Source organism: Cebus imitator, unplaced genomic scaffold (assembly GCF_001604975.1).
Source record: "Cebus imitator isolate Cc_AM_T3 unplaced genomic scaffold, Cebus_imitator-1.0 Scaffold60, whole genome shotgun sequence".
Lineage (NCBI taxonomy): Eukaryota > Metazoa > Chordata > Mammalia > Primates > Cebidae > Cebus > Cebus imitator.
The window spans coordinates 1324484-1348935 of NW_016107375.1; the positions used below are offsets into that span (position 1 = coordinate 1324484).

The 24452-nt window shown below is 40.2% G+C and overlaps 1 protein-coding gene across 2 annotated transcripts in view; it reads right to left on the reverse strand.

Annotated features, from left to right (window-relative positions):
- Positions 1 to 21519, reverse strand: part of SKA1 (spindle and kinetochore associated complex subunit 1) — a 24629-nt gene extending 3110 nt beyond the window's left edge. Inside the window, exons 1-5 of one of the 2 annotated variants that reach the window (XM_017529584.2) lie at positions 20331 to 21518; positions 12557 to 12655; positions 8231 to 8355; positions 5998 to 6095; positions 3447 to 3584 (exon numbers count right to left, since the gene is read on the reverse strand). In XM_017529584.2, coding sequence (XP_017385073.1) covers positions 3447 to 3584; positions 5998 to 6095; positions 8231 to 8355; positions 12557 to 12644 — 449 coding nt within the window. In that variant the 5' untranslated portion in view covers positions 12645 to 12655; positions 20331 to 21518. Of the gene's footprint in view, positions 1 to 3446; positions 3585 to 5997; positions 6096 to 8230; positions 8356 to 12556; positions 12656 to 20330 lie in introns of both variants that reach the window. The other variant, XM_037738933.1, reaches the window with a different exon arrangement.
- Positions 21520 to 24452: the final 2933 nt, after the last annotated feature.

Here is a 24452-nt window from a genome sequence, read left to right on the forward strand (position 1 = left end):
CAATTTTTAAGTAGTAGGTAACACTAGCAGGCATGAGATTAGATTGGGCATTCTCACACACTACCAACAGGAGTAAAAACTGGTATGTGGCACTCTGACATGTCAAGAGCTTGGAAACTGTCACTCCTGTCCTCACAACAAGAGCAAACTGAAAGCTGGTAATTCTTCTCAGACAATCGAGGTCACAGGGCCAAACACTGCCCCCAAAACAGGAGACAAGAAAATACAGAGAATCACAGCTTCCTGGAAACAGAAGGCACCAGACTGAGTAACTGTAGGAACACTTAAATAGTAACTTGACAAGCTGCTAAGGTTCAGTTTGAACTAGCTTGAGAGTTAAAAACTCATGGGGATCCAGTTTAGGGAAACCCCATTACTTTCATAAGTTTTACTCTCAGGAACCACCCCTGCCTTCCCCCCAGGTTTTCAAGGTGAGGATAAGACAAAAAGTCTCTTGAGCTTCAGCAAATGGAGGGAGAAAGTAATTATTTTGAAATAGGCCAGGGAAAAGTAGAGCAGTTCTGTTATCCAAAACAAAGAACTGCCCTCAAGGAAAACTACATTACTAGAGCCTTATCTGACCTAGGGGAAAGGTAATTAGAAGATTTCAGCCCTATCTAGCTAAGAAACACCTTAGAAGGTCACAGCTCAGAGATGTAGGGGCCCTAAAAAGCCTGAGATTTAATCATAAGATTGTAGAATGCTTCCTCTCTCCAACACCTTACAGTCACTACAACAAAGTTACAGAATTATATTAGTGGACTAACACTGAGCAAGCTGCAAGATACAGATTCTACTAAGAAAAAATTTCTAAGGAAACCCAAAGACAACAGGGGAGACAAAAGAAATGGGAACTAGAAGAAACTGAAGCTTCTGACATGTACAACCATAGCAACCATTAAACGTAGCCCAGCTCCTAGACAAAATCTCACACTAAAAGCCAATTTACTTCAGATCCTATTATCAAGATACATCCTGTCCAGCTTTCAACAAAAAATTACTAGGCATAAGAAAAAATACAGGCTGAGATACAACACAAGCATCAGAAGCAGACTGAGAAATGACAGAGATTTTGGAAGTATCAAACCACTAATTCAAATAACTATGTTTAATATGCTAAGGACTCTAATGGAAAAAGGATAAAATGCAAGAATAGACAGACAAAGAAAGGAAAGATGGAAACTCTACAAAAGAATCAAAAGGAAATGCTAGAAATAAAGTGATGGGCTCCATTAGCAGACTAGACTTGGCTAAAGATAGAAGCAGTGAACTTGAAGAGACATGATTATGACATAGATTATGTCAATACTTTCCAAACTAAAATGCAAAGAGAAATAAAAAAAGAACAGAAAATCCAAGAAGTGTGAGGCAATCACAAAAAGTATATCATATAGGTAATGGGAATACCAGAGGAGAGAAAGAAAGATATGCAAAGAACTCTTAAAATTCAATGAGAAGAAAACAAACAACCCACTTTAAAAATGGGCTCAATGTCTGAACAGATATCTCATCAAAGAAAATATACAAATGGAAAATAAGTATATGAATATGAAAAGATCCTCAATGTCAAATGTCGCTAGGGAGTTATAATGTAAAATAATTAGCTACCACTATACACATATTACAATGGCCAAAATCCAGAACACTGACAATACCAAATGGAAAGGAGTATCTGGAGCAAGAGGAATATTCTGTCATTGCTGGTAGGAATGCAAAATGGTATAGCCATTGGCAGGTTTCTACAAAACTGAACATACTCTTATATGATCCAGCAGTTACACTCCTAAGTATTTACCCAAATGAGGTGAAAACTTATGTCCACACAAAACCTGCACATGAATGTTTTTAGCAGCTTTATTCATAAGTGCTCCAAAATGAAAGCAACTAAGATTGCTTCAATAGGTGAATAAACAAACTGGTACATCCATACAATGGATTACTATTCAGTGCTAAAAAGAAATGAGCGATCAAACCACAAAAAGACACAAGGGATCATAAATCCTTATTTCCAAGTAAAAGAAGCCAGTCAGAGAAGGCTACAGTATGACTCTAACCATATAACATTCTGGGGTTCAGTGGGAGATAGAAAGAGGTGGGATATAGGGCACTTTAAGGACAGTGAAATTCTTCTGTATGATATGGTAATAATAGACACATGACAGTATGCATTCATCAAAACCCAGAGAATGCACAACACAGAATTAATCTTAACATAAACTAAGCATGTTAGTTAATAGTAATGTATCAATCTTGGTTTGACAACTGTAACAGATATGCTATACCAATGCTCTGTTACTAGGGAAAATGGTGTGCAGGGGAGAAGGGGTATGAGAACACGGTACTATCTGCTCAGTTTTTCTGTAAACCTAACAAAGGTTCTAAGAAATATACTTTATTAAATAAAACCACCACCAAAACAAACTGGTATGAAGAACTCTCCGGAAAGAAAAATTATTCATTACCTTTGCCTCAGGGACTCTGCTCCTAAGACTCTATCCCAAAGAAATAAAAAATGAAAAAACAGCCTTGTCTAAAAGATATTTCACTGTACCATTATTTATCACAACCCAAATAATTAAGAAATGCTTAAATAAGTTATTGGATAGCTACATGATGAAATATTATATGACTACTAGTTAATGATAGGAAAATTATCACAATAAAAGAATAGTAAGTTGTATTTACAGTATAACTATGTTGCTATAATAACGGGTGTGAGAAATACCTATTATATATGTGTAGCTAAATAAAATCTGAAAAGCTATACCCTATCTTATCTGAATGGCAGAATTACAGATGAGTTTTATTTTCTAACAACAAACACTTTCTAGCAACATGTATTATTTGTATAATAAAAAGGTAACAAGAAATGTAACGTAACATAAAGCTTAGAAGTTAAGCAAAGCCCTGGAATTGAGTTTAAAAAACGTGGATTTTCCTAATTGGTTCCCCATTATTGCCATATGTCAGAAGCAAGGGAGACCTCCCTCTGGGGGAAGCATTTTGTCTTATTCATTCCTCTATTCTCAGTGACCTAGGGCCTGGAATATAGCACAGGTTCAAACAAGCATGGGGTGCAGTGCACACATGGAAACCAAACACACATAACACTCTCCATTCTCATTCTCAAATCTATACAACACAATTTCCTTAAAATTACCAGAAAACTGAGGCTACTTCTATAATATAATTGGTAAATCTGTAACACAAAAAGGTCCTAGAGAGGACTGAAGCAATGAATTGATCCATCTATAAATCTATGAAGGGGTTTTACAACAAAAATCTTCAAAAAATTTGCTGCATTTTCTAGTATAACGTGAAACTATTTTATAAAAGATCAATATTTGAACACAGCATTTACAATTAATATAATTAAGCTTTATGATTTAAACAATCATTTATGTTGATTAAGGGGCTGAACTTTAAAATTGATCTTAAATACTTACGAAGGCACACCATTGAACTCGTCACAAGTTATAAATGGCATTTCCTTAATACTTCTTTGTTCTTTGGGGGGCTTCTTTATGGGTTCAGGTTCCACAGCTTTGTCTGGTTCTTCAGGATCAAGATCTGATCCCTTAACACTACAGAACAGGGATGTACATGCAAACAGGCAACTGTCAGAAATAAGCAGCATACTGCAAAGTTTTCCCAACTGAAAATAATATTAAATACATACTCATTCTGTTAAATCTTATTGTCAACATTTTTTTCTATCCCTACTTCTATTGTTCATGAAAATCTAAATGTTGAAGGAAATATTGAAAAATTAAGTTCCCAAATCTTCCATAATATAGTTGTATTTATTTACATGTAACATGATATTTTTATCAGCTGTCCCACTGGCTCCTCAAAGTCAGTAAGTTAACAGCTTTATGGCTTAATAGCTTCTCTTAACCCCTTAACAGCTTGTCTTCCTGACATTCCTAACTCTGAACCTAGAAACCTCAGTTATCTTAGACTTCTATTTATTCTAATTTATCCTGATGGTTGCTCATGTCAGTCCCTGTGTATTGCAGAGTCATTTTAGTTGCCAGCAATGATCATGGGTCACCCTTGGATTCCATCTGCCTAATTTTTAGAGCGAGTGAGAACCCTACTAATATAGCTCCTGCCCCAGTAGCAAACAAATTCTAGAAACACACTGTAGCTTCTAGGTTGCTTAACTGCCAGGGATGTTGCCAGCAACAAGTCAAGATATAGAAAAGACAACATCAGATACAAGAAAGAGTGGGAGGATAGACTCAGGAGCAAGCAAAGGGAATCCCCAGAAAGGCAGGAAGTGAGATCCCAAGATGACAGTCGAATGCTAGACACAGATGGCAGCCAGCCTTACTGACGTGGTGTGACGGCCATGCTGCAGGCTGTCAAGATAAAGATGCTCAATGCACCATAATCCTTCCAAAAATCCTAACATATGAGATTCTATCGTGAGACTGGCTGAATCGTACCTGTACTTGTCTGTCTTGACCATGCATTGAGGAAGCACCTGATTGCTCCCTTATACCCTGCTGTGTTTTATCAGCTGAAAATAACCATTTTGACCTACAGAAAGCTTCTGCTCTGATCTATCCCTGAGAGTTGAAGCTAGGCCATAGTGAGCTTAGAAGAAAACTCTTCCTATTCCCCCGACCAAATTCTTGCTGGATGTCCAGTGACAGGAAAGAGAGAGACAGCATAAAGATGCCAAGTCCCCGCCGAGGTGATGGGAGCAGCAGGTTCATGTGTAGGTAACAAGAGAGCCAGGCCTTGGAGATGCAAAGTTTGAGGAGAAAATGTAGGCCATTAAATCACTGGAACTAGATGTCCTTTCAAGTTGGACATGTGAGAGCATTAACAGTGGGGTTAAGTAAGCATGAGTAAAGCAGATAGGAGAGATCTATAATTTAAAAGAGGGGAGAGAAAAAGGAGGCAGCTAAGTCCGAGATGTGGGCTGACAACTAAGAAAGCACAGTGACAGTGCAGAAAACAGAATTTCAAAGACTAAAAGGTAGTATGCAAAATGAGATCTCAGAAGTAGAACCAGGTCTGAAGAGGGATTTTTGACCTCTTCATGACCTTCAAACAATCGATTTCCTAGGTGTGGTGGTAATGACAGCCAAAAGTCAGTTGTTAGGGCCTCAGGGAAAAAGACACAGCACAGACACACCTTGTAAATGAACAGAGAAAGAATAGACATTTCAGGGAAAAAAAGGGCTAAGCTTATTGTTCCTTTTTTTTGTGTATGTGGCAGGATCTCACTCTGTTGCCCAGACTGGAGTGCAGTGGCACCATCAGAAACCACCGCGACCCTGGCCTCCCAGGCTCAAGCAATCCTCCGGCGTCAGCTCCCTGAGTAGCTGGGACTACAGGCGTATGCCACTGTGTCTGGCTAATTTTTAGTATTTTTTGCAGAGATGGCATTTCACCATGTTGCCCAGGCTGGTCTCAAACTCCTGGGCTCAAGCAATCTTTCTGCCTCGGCTTCCTAAAATGCTAGGCGTGAGCCACTGTGTCCAGCCTCTTTGGCTATTTTTAAGATGGTAAGTTCCTTAAGCTTATTTTTACCCAAAGGCAGTGGTTCTCAAGTGTTGGTGGCAATGTCTGGAGATGGTTTTCATTGTCAGGAATGGTTGGGATAGGAGCAATGCTACCAGAACCTAGTGGGCAGAGATCAACAACACTACTCAATGTCCTATTCTCATAACAAAGAATTAACCTGCCTAAAATGTCAAGGAGGCTGAGGTTGATAAACTGCTCTAAGGGAAAGAAATGAGTGGAAAAAAGAGGCTAGAGAGACTTGCCCTTGGGAAACTAGGAAAGAGGTGTTAGATTTTCCTCAGAGACAGCAAGATAAGAAAACTGGTGAACATAGGAGGAAATACTGTTTTTAGTATAGGTGACAAAAACTAGATGATCACTGACAAAATTGCAAGTAAATCAAAGAGCAAAAGGCTTTGAAGTATTTTTCATGGGTTTATAAATCCAGATAGCAAGAATAATTATAAACACACTTACCAGCTCTGGGTGACTCTTACTTGTGGCAAATGGGAAGGAATGTTTTCTTTAAGATGTTCTACGTCTTTGTAATCTTCTTCAAGGGATTCACAGAGTTCCTAAAATTTAAAAATACTCACAAATAAGTCTCTGTCCTCCCCATGCATGTTTTAAGATATTCTAAAGAGCAGGGAAAACGGTGAACCATGATCACACTGACTGTGAGTACTGAAAATGCAGAATGAAGTGAAAAAGCAATGAATCCAGCAATATAAAATTGGTTTCTAGAGCTATTTTTGGATGGTGGTCATATTTTTCCCTACTGGATTTTTTTCAGAGAATGATCACTATAATCACATTGCAATTACAAAGCAGGACTGAAGTTAAATCTTTCTCAAATACTTTAATCTTGGGAGACAACTAAGAAATATATAAAAAGTTTTTCATTCCATAAAATTGCTTTTGTTGGCTTAGCCAATGCTCCCTGGTGTTATCTGTATAACAGCATCTGTGTTATCACAGCGTGGTAATATAGCTGGCAAGCATGAGATACTGCTTTGGGATGACTTCCACTGCGGGCTACCTACATCCCCGCTTCATGAAAATTTCTATTTGATAGCTGGGGTTTTTGGTCTCTAACTTTTACCAGAACTTGAGGCTGTTGTATTTGACCGAGTGTAGAAAGTTATTACCAAGACAAAAGTATGCCAGATTGCAGGGTCATTTATTATGCCAGCAACCACAGAGGACTCACGTCTCTCCAACCTGTGGTGCCAAAAGGAGGGTGCCATGATTTTTTATACCCGAAAAACCACCTTGGGAGTGGGAGTGAGGGGCGGGGATGGGGATGAAAAGGTTTCGGACATTCCAAGGGCTAGGGGATTCTGTGATTCACCTCCTGGGTGGAGACAAGGGCGGGGGTGTCTGGACATTCCAAGGGCCAGGGGACTTTTGTCATTCTGTTTGTTACTTCAGTGGTTTACAGAAGTCAAGATATACATTTGTTTACACATCGTCTGGGTGGTGATAGAAGTCACAGATTTTAGCAGTTACTGATAAGAAAAGGTAAGTAGCTTTACATAGTTTTGCAGAACAAACTAGCAGTTCTATTTACAGAGGCCAAGGACAGTAGTTATTGTGAGAATGGGGCAGCCATTTCAACTTATTTAAAAAACAGTTTTGCATTTTATAAAATAGTTTTGCTCCGGTTCTGGCTCTAGGCCAGCACAATATCACAAGGCCATGAACTCATACAAATTTTAATAAGGAAAATATTCTGTGCCTTTGGATTCCCGCCATCTGGCTCTCAATCACAATGTGAACAGAAATTCCAAATAGCCTTTGGTTCTGAGTTGAGCATTCTCTAGGCCCACACCCTAATCCTGGACATTCTTGGGCAGGTTAGAACTGAAATGCCAGTATTGGTTTCTGTTTTGAATTTATATAATGTCTTTTCCTTGAAGAGGTGAATGACATTCATGGATACCAATTCCATTTTGACTAATACAATGATAGGCATAATCATGCCATTTCCTATAGCTGAAAAATCTTTACAGATCTTAAGGATTATAAGGCTGAATGGGGTCAGGGAGGTCCCTTGTTCAATCCCACTGAGCACTTCCCCAGCTCTAACAACGTGAGATAATTATGGTACATATTATTTCCCCATGAGCAAGTGCACAAACACTTTTATTAGATGAAGTCAATTTAAAGGCTTATTTAGAATAAAATATGCATGTGAATGAGGCTCAAGCTTTTATTTACTTGAGAACCCTTATATTACCTTTTATAAAAATATAGAAATGTAGACATATAAGGGAGCTAAGAAACAGTTCAGTATGATCTACTATTTTTCAAACGAGGATCTTGAAACCCCAAGAGGTAAAATGGCTTTCTCAGGGCGGCAGGGAGTACCAAGGACTGCCAAGGTAAGAATCCACATCTCCTCACCCCAAGCAAGTGTTCTTTACATACCACTCTACCAGAACATCATTGTTTAAACTAAAGCTACCAAGAATAATTAGCAAACTTTCCTTTCTCATAAAGTTCAATTCCATTGGCCATCAGCAGAAAGAAGTAGCTGTGGAGCTCCAAACTCCATTATACTAGGAAAATAAAACATAAATGGCATACTGTACCATTAATAATTTATAAACCAAAAATATTATAAACAAAGAATCTTTAAGAATTACTTGATGATTAGGAAATTTGTATGTATTGCCTTTTTACTGCATCCTCATTAGAGAAACATTACCTTGAGTGAATTGTTGGTTTGTTCTTGATGCTGAATTTCCAATTCCAATTGATTTAGAAGTTCATTTACTACAATGATCTCATCTCCTATTTTATTTAACATAGTCTTCAAGGTAGGTTCCTGGCCTGTTATAAACAAAAATAAGATAGAAAACAAAGTGTATAGCAAAGCACTAACTACAAGTACTCATGCAAACTCTTGGAACAGATAGCTGTACCTTAGAGTGGGGTGAAAAAAGGACTATTGCTTCAGCCCCTAGAAATTGACTCCATAGATAATCTTAAGACCTCATCTCTAAGAAGTATGGAAGAGAAAGAGGGGAGGGGCAAGGACAACGTCTCCCCTGAGTCTTTTGTTTCTGGCAAATTCCACCACATAAAACACTTAGAAATGCTTGATAAAACAAGCATCCTTCTACGTCCACAGCTAAACTTTCATGAAAAAAGGCAAATCTCCAAGGATTCCAACATGAAGAGGGAACTGTGGTTTCCCCCATACCAGGCAGTATGTGTGAGCTGGGGCTGCAGCAGCCCTCATTTGAGGAGTGTGGAGTGATGCTGGGCAGAAGGATATCAGTCTCAGCAATGGAACAGATTTGATTTTAATGGGGATAAGATCCATGGCTTTGGGGTTTAAAACACAGGATGCTAGAAGTGAGAATCTCAAACAAGGCTAGGAGCCTTCTTCATTAATACATTTTCAGTGAAAGTTGTAATCACTCACCAGAGAAATAAGCTTATGTTTTAGACGGGCCCTTCAAAGAGAGAGAGAGAAAAAGAGAGAGAGAGAAAGAGAGAGAGAGAGAGAGAGAGAGAGAGAGTGTGTGTGTGTGTGTGTGTGTGTGTGTCAGGAGTAGGAGTGAGGTTGAGGTGAAATTTTCTTTGGGACTTTGTAGTATGGATTTGGAATTCATATTTACAGTATGTACACTATTCAAAACCACCCCTAAGCAGAGAAGGTAAGATAAAAAGTCACAAGCTGCCGGGCGCGGTGGCTCAAGCCTGTAATCCCAGCACTTTGGGAGGCCGAGGCAGGTGGATCACGAGGTCAAGAGATCGAGACCATCCTGGTCAACATGGTGAAACCCCGTCTCTACTAAAAATACAAAAAATTAGCTGGGCATGGTGGCGTGTGCCTGTAATCCCAGCTACTCATGAGGCTGAGGCAGGAGAATTGCCTGAGCCCAGGAGGCGGAGGTTGCGGTGAGCCGAGATCGCGCCATTGCACTCCAGCCTGGGTAACAAGAGCGAAACTCCGTCTCAAAAAAAAAAAAAAAAAGTCACAAGCTGGTGATAACCCTGGCTACCCAGCAAAAACAAACCTAAGACATTTATAAAGTAGTATATTCCCATATTCCCAATCCCACCTCCTAGCACCTCTCTTAGCAGCTTTCAGAGACTGGAGATGAATGAGAAAATCAGAGTCCCTTCTTCCCTAGAATTAAAAGAAGTAGTTTAAAAAATAATGTAAGGGCAGATTAAAAGCAAAAAAGAAAAACTACCCTCATAATTGGATCTTTCCATCTGCATTTCCAGCAATCTAACAATGACATACACATAAGTAAACGCAGACTTTGGCAATATCTGTAGATTATGGAGGCAGTAAAATGGACCAGGCAAAGGTCTGAGGTCAGAGACACCAAGTACCTACCTCATTACTGCAAAGATAAGTGAAAGTACATATAAGATGGGCTTAGGACTGCATCTAGAACCTAATAGTAAATGTTAACTGTCATTCATCATCATCATGAGGAGTATATCATTCTGCCTGATAAAGCAATGCTACTTGCATTTGACACTCAGCTCATAATAACTAAAACAAAAAGTAAATGACAGTACTGATGTCTCTACTGTGAATAATTTCAGTAGAATTAGTTGAATACAGTATTTCTTCCCCATACACTCGTATCTCACCTTTTAATCACCTAAATTTTAGGGTGTTTTTCACCATGTTTTTTTAGACAGGGTCTTGCTCTGTCACCCAGGCTGGAGTTCAGTGGCACCATCACAGTTCACTGCAGCCTCAACCTCAAAGGCACAAGCAATCCTCCCACCTCAGCCTCCTCAGTAGCTGGGACTACAGGTAAGCGCCACCATGCCTGGCTAATTTTTTATTTTTTTGTAGAAACGGGGTCTTACTATGTTACCAGACTGGTCTCGAACTCCTAAGCTCAAGCGATCCGCCTGCCTCAGCCTCCCAAAGTGCTGCAATTACAGGCGATTACAAACCATAATACAAGTTCAACACAACCTTCCCAGCACATGGAATTCTGTCTGCCAGTAAACCTTTACCCTCCCAGATAAGATTAGGGAGTATATAATTTTGTAAACATTTTTGATTTGACAAGGATTATCTGCTTCTCTGAACTTCCACCGCATCATCCAATTTCAGCACATCAAAATATTTTCAGATATTTACAATCTCCAAGTTCATGGATGCTTAAATGATTTATCTTCAATTAATTCTTTCTCAGTGATATAGAGTAATAAGCTTCCTCAAAAGCAGGCTGTAAGATGGGTTATGAATTATTTTTACCTCTATGGATCTCTGCATCAGTTTTTTTTTACTTGCCTTTTAATACAGTGATGTGACACATAACAATGATTCAGTCAACAATGAACCACAAATATGACAGTAGCCCGTAAGATTATAACGGAGCTGAAATATTCCTATTGTCTTGTGATATCGGAGCCATCATAACATCATGGTTCAATGCATTATTCACATGCTTGTGGTGATGCTGGTGTAAACAAACGACTGTACTGCCAGTGTTATAAAAGTACAGCACATACAATTATGTATAGTACATAATAACTGTTAATAAACGGTTACTAGTTCATGTTGTTTACTATACTATACTTTTTAGAGTGTACTTCTTCTACTTATTAAAAAAAAAAAAGTTAACTGTAAACAGCTTCAGGCAGGTCCCTCAGGAGATATTCCAGAAGGCGTTGTTATCATAGGAGATGACTGTTCCATGTGTGTTACCGCCCCTGAACGCCTTACAGTGGAACAAGATGTGGACGTGGAAGACAGATGCTGATGATCTTGACCCTGAATAGACCTAGGCTAATATGTGTGTGTGTGTATGTGTGTGTGTGTGTGTGTATTCGTTTTTGACAAAAAAGCTTAAAAAGTAAAAAAAGAAAAAAGCTCATAAAGATATAAAATATATTTTTGTATACCTGTACAATGTATTTGTTTTGAGCTGTTATTAGAAAATAAAAAAGCTAAACCAAACTAAAAAGTTTAAGTAAAAAAGTTATAGTAAGCTAAGATTAATTTATTATTAAAGAAGTTTTTTTTAAAAATAAATTTAGTGTAGCCTAAGTGTATAGTACTTATAAAGTCTACAGTAGTATGCAGTGATGTCTTAGGCCTTCACATTCACTCACTGTCTCACCCAGAGCAACTTCCAGTTCTCCAAGGTCCATTCATGGTAAGCGGCCTATGCAGGTGTACCATTTTTAATCTTTCTTTTTCTTTTTTTGAGACAGAGTCTTGCTCTGTCACCAGGCTGGAGTGCAATGGTGCAATCTCAGCTCACTGCAACCTCTGCCTCCCAGATTCAAGTGATTCTCCTGCCTCAGCCTCCCAAGTGGCTGGGGTGCGCACCATCACACCTAGCTAACTTTTGTATTTTTAGTAGAGACGGGGTTTCACCATTTTAGCCAGGATGGTCTGGATCTTTTGACCTCAAGATCTGCCTGCCTCGGCCTCCCAAAGTGCTGGGATTACAGGCATGAGCCACCACACTCAGCCCATTTTTAATCTTTTACTGTATCTTCACTACGTTTAGAAACACAAATACTCATCACTGTGTTACACTTGCCTAAGGTATTCAGTACAGTCACATGCTATACAGGTTTGTTGCCTAGGAGCAATAGGCTATATAGCCTAGATATGAAGTAGGCTGTACCATCTAGGTCTGCGTACATTTACGTATACGCTGTGATGTGATGTTTGCACAATGACAAAATCATGTAATGCTTTTATCAGAACACATCTCCATCATTAAGCAACGCATGTATCTCTGCTTAGCTGTAGAATCATGGATGCCACCTAACCTTCAAATCTTACCAATATATGTTTCAGAAAAACATAAGTAAATAATTCTTATGAATATTCAGTTCATTGTTCAATGTACCTTATATTTTTAATATCCTTTGCAATATTCAAAATGTTGGCATTGGACAATTTAGAAAATTGTTATTCAAAATCTAAAATTACCTAAGATGCAGTCACTTAACCAGGCATAATCATTCAGAGTGGAATAATCAAAATGCATTTTGTATATACAAAGTCAGTGGAATCTGTTTTACTTACCACAGTTTCTTAATGACAAGGTTTTCTTAATATTGCCAATCTTTTCATTAACATGAGAGCATAACAGTTCCAGATCTGAGGAGGCCATCCTTTAAGCCTCTGAATAAAAAAATATAAACATATTCGTAAAAAGAAAAGCCACACAAATTTCTGTTCACTTTCGAAATCCAAGAATGGTCAATATCAAGTAAATCACATGTCCTTGAGGGTTAAGTACAAAAACTCAAGAGCAATTTCCTTCAGTTCTACAACATTGTTTCTAACCAAGGTACAGTACTGACTTGTCTTAGAGCCTTCCGCCATTGATGGATCCCAAACCAGGGTAAAGGGGCTAAGCCTGGGTCCTTTCCTTGGAAATACTGAAGCAAAATATATACGCGCTATTTATATATAAAGACAACACTGGTATTTTCTTTAAAAAAGCAAAATACACATTTTAAAGAAATGTGTCACACTGTCAAAGAAACAGGCCCAGGTAATCTTTTTTCCTATGTTGTGAGGGGTTGGAGCTTTACAGTTTGGGATTGGTAAGCAGGCAAAGAAATGGGAAAGAATCGGTTTCCCACCCATTCCGCGGGTGAGAGAGGAGGGGCGGGTCTAAGGCATCCACCGCAGCGCCCAGTCCCGCCCTCCCCTACGCCAGGCGAGGCCCGCGGCCCCCAGCCACCAAGCAGTGTCTCGGGCGTTTCCGAAGTCAGGGTCCCCAACACACAGACTCCAACCTCGAGTCAGTCCGGGAGCAAAAGGCTACTCGCCGCTGGGTCTCCAGCCGCGGACAACTGCAGTCTCGGCTGGAAGACCGGGATGGAGAGACGCAACTCCGGAAGCAAAATTCAAACCGCCCGCCCAGCCCTAGCGCAAAGCGGCGCGGGGCGGCGCAGGCGCACATCCGCACTTCCGAAGCACTGGCTCTGCGGCTGTTTGCGGTTTGCGTCATCCTGGGCCACAGCTGGGTGGGGAAGGAGGCGTGGCCGAGCCAGGGAAAGGCGGGGCGAGGGCGAAGGCGGGGCTTCCGGACGATAGGAGGACCTGGAGGTGCCTCTGCCGCGTTAAGCGGTCCGAGGAGATTTCAGTCAGCCATGCAGTCCTGACCGCCGCCTAGCCAGGTACCAGGCGTGGGGGTTTTAAGGTGGGGATCCAAGTCGTGGTCTTCGAAATTTGCTGCACCTTAGAGTCACCAGGGTCGGCCATTACAAGTCTCAGTGCCTAAGGCGCACCCCAAGTCGGTGGAATCTGACACTGGAGACGTGAGACCCAAGCCTTAATATTTTAAAAAATACCCCAAATAATGCCAAAGAACAGCCAAGTTTGTGTGGAGGAAACAGTGATCCTGTCCTCTGGGGCTTACAGCCTCTGTTAAGTGTTCCTGGACCAAACCGGGGGTCGGGCTGCTTATTCCCCTGGTCCAATAGGGAGACGCAGATGAACTGGGAAAGAAGAGAGTTTATTTCGGTAACCGGATACAGGGAAGAGCCCTGGAAAATATCGCCAGATCGACTGAAAATTACAAAGGTTTCCAGAGCTTATATATCTTCTCAGCTATATATGTCTACATGTAAGTGTGCATGTGTCTAAGGACACAAGGGATTAACTTATTTTAATCTGTAACCAAGATCAGTCCTGAAGACCTTACCCTGGAGCCTCAGTAAATTTACTTAATCTGGATGGGTCCAGGTGCCAGGGATGATGACCCTTATCTTGTCGCCTGCTAAATCATAGAGGTTTGGGCAGTTCCTTCAGACCCCCAGTAAGCTTGTTTGTGGAGGTCTGAGGAGTTTCTTCAGACCCCCAAGAAAAAGTTGTTTAATCCTGAACAGGTCCTGTTAAGGATTCCTTCCTTATCTTGTCATGCTTCAAGGCCCAGGAAAGGCCTGGGCAAAACTCTTGGTAGGCTTTTGTTACATTCCAGCCTTTGTATAAAGACACTGGCTCTTTCACCTGGTAATATTTAACTTAACCAGTGCTGAAACCGTGGTTACAGAGGCCTTCCTGTTCAGCTGTTAGTAAGACCTGGCCTGCCACCTAAGAGCAAATATAAATTTGAAATACGAAAAACAAAAGTTTAATTCTCGCTGTTGAAAAAGAGGGAAAAGCACTGAGGGCTGGAGTGTTAGCACCGCCAGGTTTCCTCCATCCCTTGACTCCACTGTGCTATTATTATGCACTGGAGCCTTCAGGCTGCCAGTCCTGCCCTCAGGTCTTTCTCCCAGGCAGCAGAAACTAGCATGAGGCTTGTGTAATAGGCTTAGCTGCCAGGGGAACCAACACCTTGAGAGCGTTGTGCTGGAAGCCACACCCAGTGGCTTCCATCTGCTTCTCACTGGTCACTCCTATCTGCAAGGGAGACTGAAAAAAATCTTTTGTAAAATTTGTAATCTGGATAGTTACATTGCATTCTCAAGACTTAAGTTTAGCCTAAAGTTGCCTTCATACATATTTTAAGTTCTGCCTAAAGATTTCTTTATACATCACAAACTATAACCTAAATGAAGATGTAAACAGACTACTCTTGTGCTAGCCACTGAGTTATGGCTAGTCAAAGGGGCCACCTGTTCAAACAGTGTTCAAATAAGGCAAACGCTGACTGTAACAATCTGGCTGTTGCTGTACCTCACTGCCTTTTCTGTACAACACTTTCCTTTTTCTGTCTATAAATCTTCTTCTACCATGTGGCTGTGCTGAAGTCTCTCTGGACCTACTCTGTCTGGGGAGGCTGCCCTGTTGGTGGAATCATTCTTTACTCAAACTCTGTTAAATTTAATTAGGCTAAAGTTTTTCTTTTAACAGACTATAGGAGTTCTATTTGTAAGGGAGAATGAGAGTATAGATACTGGGTAGGGAAGGAGTTCAGAGCACACCACCTCAAAACATGCCACTGTAGCATGTTGATTCTTTTGAGTGAAAAGCACTTAAAAAACAGCAGGTGCAAGAAAGGCACACTGGCCGTCCTTTTTCTTCCTGAAAGCAGAAGATGGAAGTCCCATGTAAGAAATGTCCTCACTACACCAAAATGAAAGAAACATTCTTATCACTAGAGGTGGGAAGTCAAAGACAAGAGACGTCTATACAAGCAAAACTTGTTGCGCTAACCGGTGCCTTCCTAGTCACTTCACCATGATTCATTGCCCGAATCTAAGCCCTTTTTTCTTGTTATTTTTTCGGTTTACTACTCTGTTCAATTTGGTATGTAAGCATGTAGCTCTAACTGCATTTTTGGGTCTTTATTTTTCTTGTGAGGATTCCCATGTACAAGTAAAAAAAAAATATTAATAGTTGTATGCTTTTCTCTTGTTAATCTGTATTACATCAGTTCCAGCCAGAGACCTTAGGAGCATGGAAGAAAATTTTATCCACCACTCTTTAATTTCCTCATGTTACACCATTACATGAACAATTCTAGATTATTAATTCCACATTTTTCATACCCAGCTGACTTTGAAAGAAAATATTTTATTTTTATTTTTTGTATTTCTACTTTGTCTTTTTCTTACAGCTAGATGTCAGGTTTAACTTCTGGATGTCCCCAAGTCAGAATTAACTAAAAGCTTTGTTATAGAATTAGGATTGAGGATCTCTTTAAGCAACAGGATCATATTTCTGGGCATCTTGGGAAACATTAATGTTTTGACCAATGACAAGTGACCAACTGATCCAATAAGTTTTGGACAGCTTCATAGATCTCAGATGCTTATAAGTCTTCATTCAGAAGAGGGAGGGCCTGTTGAAATAGATGGGGTGCATTCTGAGATGCCTCACTGATCAGATCTGACCCAAGGCAGATTATGTTTTTACATTTTCTATTAAACTACAGTCCTTTGGCTTGTTTTTAAAAGTCTTTTTCCAGGTGACAGTTTTAAAATCCATTGCATGTAGTTGTAATACTGTTCTCACTGGGATAACTTCTTAATTCTCACAAGTAGTCATAGCAGCTGAGACATATCATTCCAGAAAATCAAACTCTTTACTTTTTCAATGTCTCATGCCCTCAAATGATATGTAGTCCTGGTAGTGCTGGTTGGTTTATTTGTTTTTAACCAGAAAAGAGAGGAAGAAGAAAAAAGACTTACAATTTTCCTAGTGTTCTTTCTTTACTGCATTGAGTTTTTAACCAGTATACACTTTTTTAGTATTATAGTTAGAGTCCCAATTTCTGTGCCACCAGAACTGCCCCTAACAAAGGCCCAGTGCTATGTATTATGACTAGAGGCAGGAAAGGAAGGTACCCAACATGCAAAACTTCTCACTACTTCTCTCTCTCTCTTGCTTTCTGATGTTTAAAATGCCACCCATGCATGAGACAGGGAAAGATGGAAAAAAAAAAAGATGGAGACCTTCTCCTCGGTCATTAAATGGCTCTGTGAACTTGGAAAATGGATGGCTTTTCTTTTTCTTTCTTTCTTTTTTTTTTTTTTTTGAGATGGACTCTCGCTCTGTCACCCAGACTGGAATGCAGTGGTGTGATCACGGCCCACTACAAACCTCTACCTCCGGGTTTCAAGCAATTCTCCTGCCTCAGCCTCCTGAGTAGCTGGGATTACAGGCATGACCTACCACACCAGGTGAATTTTCATATTTTTAGTGGAGAGAGGGTTTCGCCATGTTGACCAGGCTGGTCTCCAACACCTGACCTCAGGCGATCTGCCCACTTCAGCCTCCCAAAGTGCTGGGATTATAGATGTGAGCCACAGTGCCCAGCCCAAAAGTGGATGGCATCTGAGGTCACTTCCAGCTCAAAGCACTAGGTTCTTTGTCTTGTGAAAAGTATCTCCTTCTTCCTGTGAACCTACTGAAAAAATATAAATATGATGCTGTAGAAGAGATGGACTTTTAAGTTTAAAAGAATTGAGACTGCATCACAGTTTTTCTTCCGCTACTTCTTAACAAGATGCACCCAAAATCACTTAAAAAACAAACAAAAAAAAACCTCTCCCCCAAAAATCACTAATAATTGCCAACAAGGAGAGAGAGATAGTGGAATGCAATAAACTTTAAAACTTTACATCAAGGAGGGAAAGGAAGGACTCTGGAGCACAGAGGATAAATATCCTGTCTCCTAATCATGCACCACCCTTGAAGTCATTTGAAAAGCCACATATCTGATAATTGAAAATCTGAAGATTAACAACGGGGAAAGAGCCTTTCTTTTTTGTCTCTTCATAGCCATGGCTCTAATTCAGTCTGGTTTCCCATTGGGAAAATTACTGAAAGTTTAGACATATTCTCTAAAGGGATGGGCCACTCCTTGAAATGTGAAAAAGTAGAACACTGGTTCAGGGCATCTAACAAAGAAAGAAAATAAAGAGGGAGGCAAGAAAAGAAGAAATCATGCAAAGATTGACAAACTGACCTGGGAGAATACATAATTAAAGGAATAGTAATAAACTGTTTATTTGTGTATATAAATTGTACATACATTAACTAATTTAAAATTAGACCCTATAAAGAAGAATAGCAGCAACAGAAAGAGATAAACAGAGATCATCACACTTAAAAACACAAAGTGTGGATCCAAACGACACTGTTCAATACACCGAAGTACAAATAGGAAGGAATAAAGACACCACTGAAAACTAAGTTTAAAGAAAAGCTTAAGATTTAAGATCATCATAATACATGCAGCTGAAAGAAAAGAAATTAAAGCAAATATAGAGAAGCCCACTGAATCAAAATATAGAAATGATTCAACATGAGGATAATTGGTGTCCTAAACGCGAAGAGTCCCAAAATATGAAACAGAAGAATTCAGAAGATGTAATAAAGGTGATTACCTAGAGGGAAAAAATTGAACCTCTAGATGGAGGCATACATTGCAGTCCAGGAAAATTTATTAAAACACACTTTACAACTAGAAACATACAACTTATAGAAAGAGTTCTTCAAGCATCCAGGCAAAAAGCAAATTGGCCACAACCGGGGGAAAAAATCAGGCTGGCCTCAGACAACTGCAGAGTAACATTCCCCCCAACTGCCAACTTTTTATTTTGAAAAATTTCAAACACACATAATGAGTAGAATACCAAATATTTATATACCTTTCACTTAAATTGGGAGTTTACAGAAGAACCAAGTGATGATGGAGTTCCTTGGGGCTTGCAATCTCAGGGAACTGTTATTACCTCTAAGCACAAAGATTGAAGGTCATGGGGTGTCTATGGAAGGGGTCACCTGACAAGAGCTGGGCCTTCAGCATCGGTTCAGAGAACACCCATGGGGAGAGTAAATACCTGTCTCCATTCTCCTCTCATCTATGGATCATTTGCTGATAACCCCCACACCAGTTGGCTGAACCCACCCTGAAGCCAGAAGATGAAAGAAACCCTAGGTCAGCACCCACATTCCCCTGCTGGGTCCAGGGCTGGATGGAAAACCATGGAGAGTGAATCTTAGGGGGGCAAATGGAAGACACCAGCACAAGCCTTGAGATTATGCTGTTCACATACTAACATACTTTGTGAATTTGATAAAGTATTTATCAGAACAGGTGTTAGTATTTTATATATAAATATTTGAAATCAAGTACTATAATAAGTTATATAAGCATATCTTTTATTTGATAGGGATTTTCCCCAATGCATTTAAAGTACTTTAAAGGATATTTTTATATTGGTTATTTACAAAGTGGGCAGTTGTCCAGTTTCTGAGATAGAAAAATATAAGGCTTGCCAAATTTCCTAGAATCAATTAGTTGTGGAAGCAACTGCCTATCTGACCTCTGATAATAGGCCACAGGAAAGCCAGACAGAACCATTTTCATGTCATTTACATCAATGTTTTCATTTTGCCAGATATGTTTTAATCTCCCAGGCCAAGGCATTTTTCTTGCTTATCTTCTAAAAGTTATTTTCTTTAAGGAAAATTTAGCTATAAAAAGGAAAACACATAATTTCATTTTATTAACTGCCATTATGATGGGCAAGTCTATATAATGAGGCAGTTTTGGTGTTTTAGAAGTCCTCTATGTGGATGCAACCAGGCATATGGAGGTATACATTCTATGTATAAACTTTAAGATTAAATTAATAACTCACGTACTTCAGAGATGGTTATAATAAATTGCAAGATTGTAGATCTTTGCATCAAAGAGTTACCATACATCATTAGAGCACTCCCAAACCTCCAAGTAAACGTCCCAGATAATTTAGAAAATGGTTAAATTATGATAGGAATCTTTCATGTGACATTGCCACACTGTTATAGTAGAGGGGACAAACCCAGGCACAGTGGATTCACCTTCCCAGATACAATTGGTGTTTGAGAAAAACTGAGGCTGCCCAGAAGGAGTCCAAGGTCTAGTAGAGGAGCTCCCCCAGACCCTGGCTACATTCAGGGGAGCAGCATGTGTGCCCCTACCATGATGGTGGGTGGAACAGCAAAACTCAGTCCTCTGTTCACCATGTAGTGGTCACATGCACATTCTGCAGTTGAGTGGATTGGGTCTCTCTCACCAGATTCGATGAAGCTGTTCCAAGGACCTTCACTGGCCCAGATTTTCACCCCTGCCTTTTTCCCTCGTACCCTGCTGCCAAACCATTCACTTGACCTCAGTGCCTGGGCTGGAACATATTATCCAGTTGATCACCTCACCCCCCAGCCCCACTCCACACAATGCATTTCTTAACTGTCTGTCCTCGTGACCTCTCCACCATCCATTATACTCCAGTCACTGGTCTTGCCCAGCTCTTGGTCTTGCCGCTTCTACTCTAGCCTGCCTCACTGCCATCCACAGCAGCTTCAGAATTAGCAACAGCATCCTTTGTCATAACAGTGAACTCACTTGTCATTGCTTATGAAAGTAGAATCAGATGGTAATGCAGTTGACAGGAGTGCAGCCATACCTGACATGACAGTCAGGAGTGAGCTCCAGGATGATGGCAACTCCGTTTCTGAAACACTGATGTGGAAGCCCAGGCCCCTTTGCGTGAGGCACACATCCCCTCTTCATTTGGCCCCTGCCTGCCTTGGCAGCTTTATCTTTCAGCACCTCCTGTGTGGACGGACGTTTATCTCACAGCAACAGCTGCCTGTAGGGTTGCTCCTGTGACCCTGTGTGTGACCTGCATTCCTCCCTGTGCCATCAGGACACACACAAGCCTTGCCAGCCCACCCATGTTGTCTGACACCACTAAATCTTTGGTCATGATGTTCTTCTCTCTACACCCCTCATTATTCTCTATCTCAGTCACCCATTCATTTTTCAAAATTTAGCAAACGAATCCCTTCCCATCAGAAGCCTTCCTTAATCCCTTCTTGGATTAGGTTTCCCTGCAAGTTTTCTTCTGATTTAGTTGGTCTAGGGGTGGAGTTCAGAATCAGAAATTTAAAAAACTGCTTGGATAATTCTAATGTGCATCAGAGTTGAAAGCCATTGAGGAAAAAAGAAAAGGAAGATGGAAGGAAACAAGACAGTAGGGCTTTCCAGGTTCCTACCTGAGGCTCACTGGTCTTCTACTGAAATGTAACACGAAGAGGGGTGTCAGGAGTTGAATTGTGCTCACCCCCATTCGTATTTCAAAGTCCTAACCCCCAGTACCTCAGAATATGATCTTATTTGGAGATAGGGTCTTTACAGAGGTAATCAAGTTAAGACGAGGTCATTAGCTGGGCCCTAAACCAATATGACTATTTTCTTTATAAAAAAGAGGAAATTTGGACATGAAGACATGCACAGGATGATTATGTGAACAAGCAGGGAGAAGATGGGCATCTGCAAGCCAAGGAGAGTGGCTAGGAGCAGATCTTCCCCTCACAGGTAACAAACCCTGCCAATACCTTGATTTCAGACTTCTCACCTCCAGCACTATGGACAATCAATTTATGTTGTGTAAGAAGCCACTCAGTTTGTGGTACTTTATTATGGCAACCTGAACAAATCAATACAGAGAGTAACAATAAGAAAAAGCCCTACCCGCAGATTGCTTGAGCTCAGGATTTTGATACCAGCCTGGACAAAACAGTGAAACAGGTCTCTACAAAAAATACAAAAAGTAGTCAGGTATGGTGGCATGCACCATAGTCCCAGCTACTTGGGAGCCTGAGATGGGAGGATCACTTGAGGCCAGAGGATGAGGCTGCAGTGAGCCACGATTGTGCCACTCCAGCCATGTTGACAGAACAAGACCCTGTATAAAAATTAAAAAAAAAGGAAAAGAAAAAGAAAACAGAAAACACTCCACCATCCCTGGATTCACTTGTATTTCTGATGAGCTACGCCTGGACTCTTTCTGGTGATGGATTGAACTTATCTATGCATTGGGGAAATACTGTTTTTTAAAATCATGAGCTCTAAAGGAAAGGTTTTTGTGGGAAATACACTCTGTTTAAGAAATGGATGAGAATGTTCACTTAATGTTTGTGTAGATCCTTAAGAATTAAGCTTTGAATGGAGAAACTGTTTCTTGATGATGCCAAAAGGATGAGGTATTACCATAAAGCAGAACACCGTGTCTCTGTATGGTATCAATAAAGCTCTAACCAAATCATAGCTTACTTAGAATGCTGAATATTTGTCATCTTCTTCAAACTTGAGAAAATAGATTTTGGCTTTAATAGAATTCTAGCTAGAAGACTTACTTGCCACATGGCCACAAGGTGGCAGAGCAGCAACATTCTTCTGGAAGCCACCAGCAAAGCAAAACACAGCCAGAACTATGTGGCCACACGTAGGAAGTAAGCAGTGCTCTTAAAGTTTATGAAGCTGAACTTTCTCCCTCTTTTTAAGCACTCCATTTTTCTGAATGTCACAAAAAAACTTTCAGTGCCACAAAAGAAATAGCACTCAAACATAACTTTTCTCAGCAAGGCAAACTTACTTCTATAGAAGGATGTATCTCATGGATGGAGCAATGTTGAGAGCACACCCAAACAAGGGAGGGGAAGGTTTTTTTTAATCCCTGTTGCAGGTAGCCCCTGCTGCTGTGTCATTTCCCCTATTGGCTATGTTTGGACAGCACAGTCTAAGCTAATTCCTATTGGCTCTATTAAAGAGAGCAGGGGTATGAGCCAGAATGGCGGGGTGAGCAGATTACAGAGCAGGTGACTAAAAGTAACTCAGGTCAGAGCAGGTGACCAGGAGTGACTCAGGACTAAGCAGATGAACAGGGGAATAGATGTGAACTACTGATTAGAACTGGCAGGAAGGTTGTTACTGAAACTAGGGGCAAGGAGATGAAGAGAACGAGGAAGTTAAACTTTAAAATGGAGAACAAAGAACTGAACATACTGACACACTGATTCTTTGAAGGGAAACTTAGAACTTGCTGTATTTAACAGTTTCTCCCTTTTGAATTTTACAGTTTTTTCTCTTCAAACTTCCTTAACATGTCCTGGCTTAGTTGTTCTGCTTGATTCTCTAAAAGAAGAAGTTTCTCTGATAAGGTGGAGGAGAGTTAAGGGAGGTTTTAGTAAGTACTGTTTTTATAAGCCTCTGAATTAGCCTTTGGATACAAGGGATAATACAACACTTAACAAGAATAAACACATTTAGTATAATAGTAAGGGAAGTGAGTATTCAGGACATAAGTCCTTTTTACTTGCTAAACCATTTTTCCATTAAATTAGTGAAGGGATCATTTATTTTAGAATTTTTAGCTAGCTCATTGGATAAAGTAGCAAGGCCTTGTAGCGCTTTCTATATGGTTTTATTGGGGGGAGTGTTATTAGGGATAAAAGTACAACATTGAGTTTTAATTATGATACAAACTCTACTTTTTTTTGCTAGTTTATATTTAATGCCACCTTATTTTCCTAAGCCATTTGATGAGTGGGCCTTAACTGTTTACCTATACCTTTAATAGCATCTTTAGTATAATTAACAAATTGTTGCTAATTATAGTGATGTAATTTATTTAATTTACATTTTTATTTATAGTCAGCTACCAGAACAATACGGACTCAAACCCTGCAGCTATTTGATTACAGGCCTTAAATTTATTTGGTACTCTTCATGGAACTTTGATAGTATTTATATAAACATGAGGGTTAAAGGACTCAAGAGGGCCTTTTTTGTTTTATGGTTCTTTGCTTTTATCTTTCTTGATTGATGAAATGCCAGGGTGAAAGGGATGGCCAATTGGACTAGAGCACAAGTTCCACTCTAGTTACTTGGCAGAGTACCCAGCAATAGTCCCCCACAATTCCACCACACATCTGCTTGGGAATGAACAGGGGCACACTGATTGGTAAGCTCTTGAAAAGGCTTGGTTTCACTGCACCCTGTTAAGTCTCCAAGAAATGCTAACTTTTCCTCCTGCTGTGAAAGGCAGGAGGTGAAGTTAACATTAGGTCGTGGAGGCAGGATGGCCCTCGAGGGCTGACCTGCAGGGCTCTTGACCTCAAGGAACAACAGTGAAAGAGTCTTACATGACTCATCACCCCAGACTGTGGGGTTCTGGAAAAGAGCTACCATACAGCTTATGCCCAGTCTGTGAGAGGGCCACTCAAGTGGAAAGGGGACAGTTTGGGTCTCTGGCGTGCCTGTTGCACAAGCATAACAGTTACTTTTGTTTAGTGTGCAAACAGAATATTTAATCTATTTCAGGCAAGCACTTGCATCCTAATACCTGTTTTAATTGCTATAGTTTGTTTTAAATATTTAACCTCTACAACAGTTACTTTGGTTTTATTATTGGGCATATAACAAGAAAAGGTTTGGTTAGCAGAGAGCTTAGGAGAGGGAGAATTGGGTGCAGAGGTTGGGGAGCAATGAAGTACATTTTAAACTATCCTATGGGGTCCCTTCCTGAGACTTCTGTTCCTACACTATAGAAACAGCTTAATAAAGGGGAAGAACTCTGGGAAGCAGAGATGGTAATCTCTACTGGATTACATTGGTTCAGCTGACAGTTGGGAGGGATAACTTCTTTAGTAAAATGAATATACAGTTTTTTTTTTTTTTTTT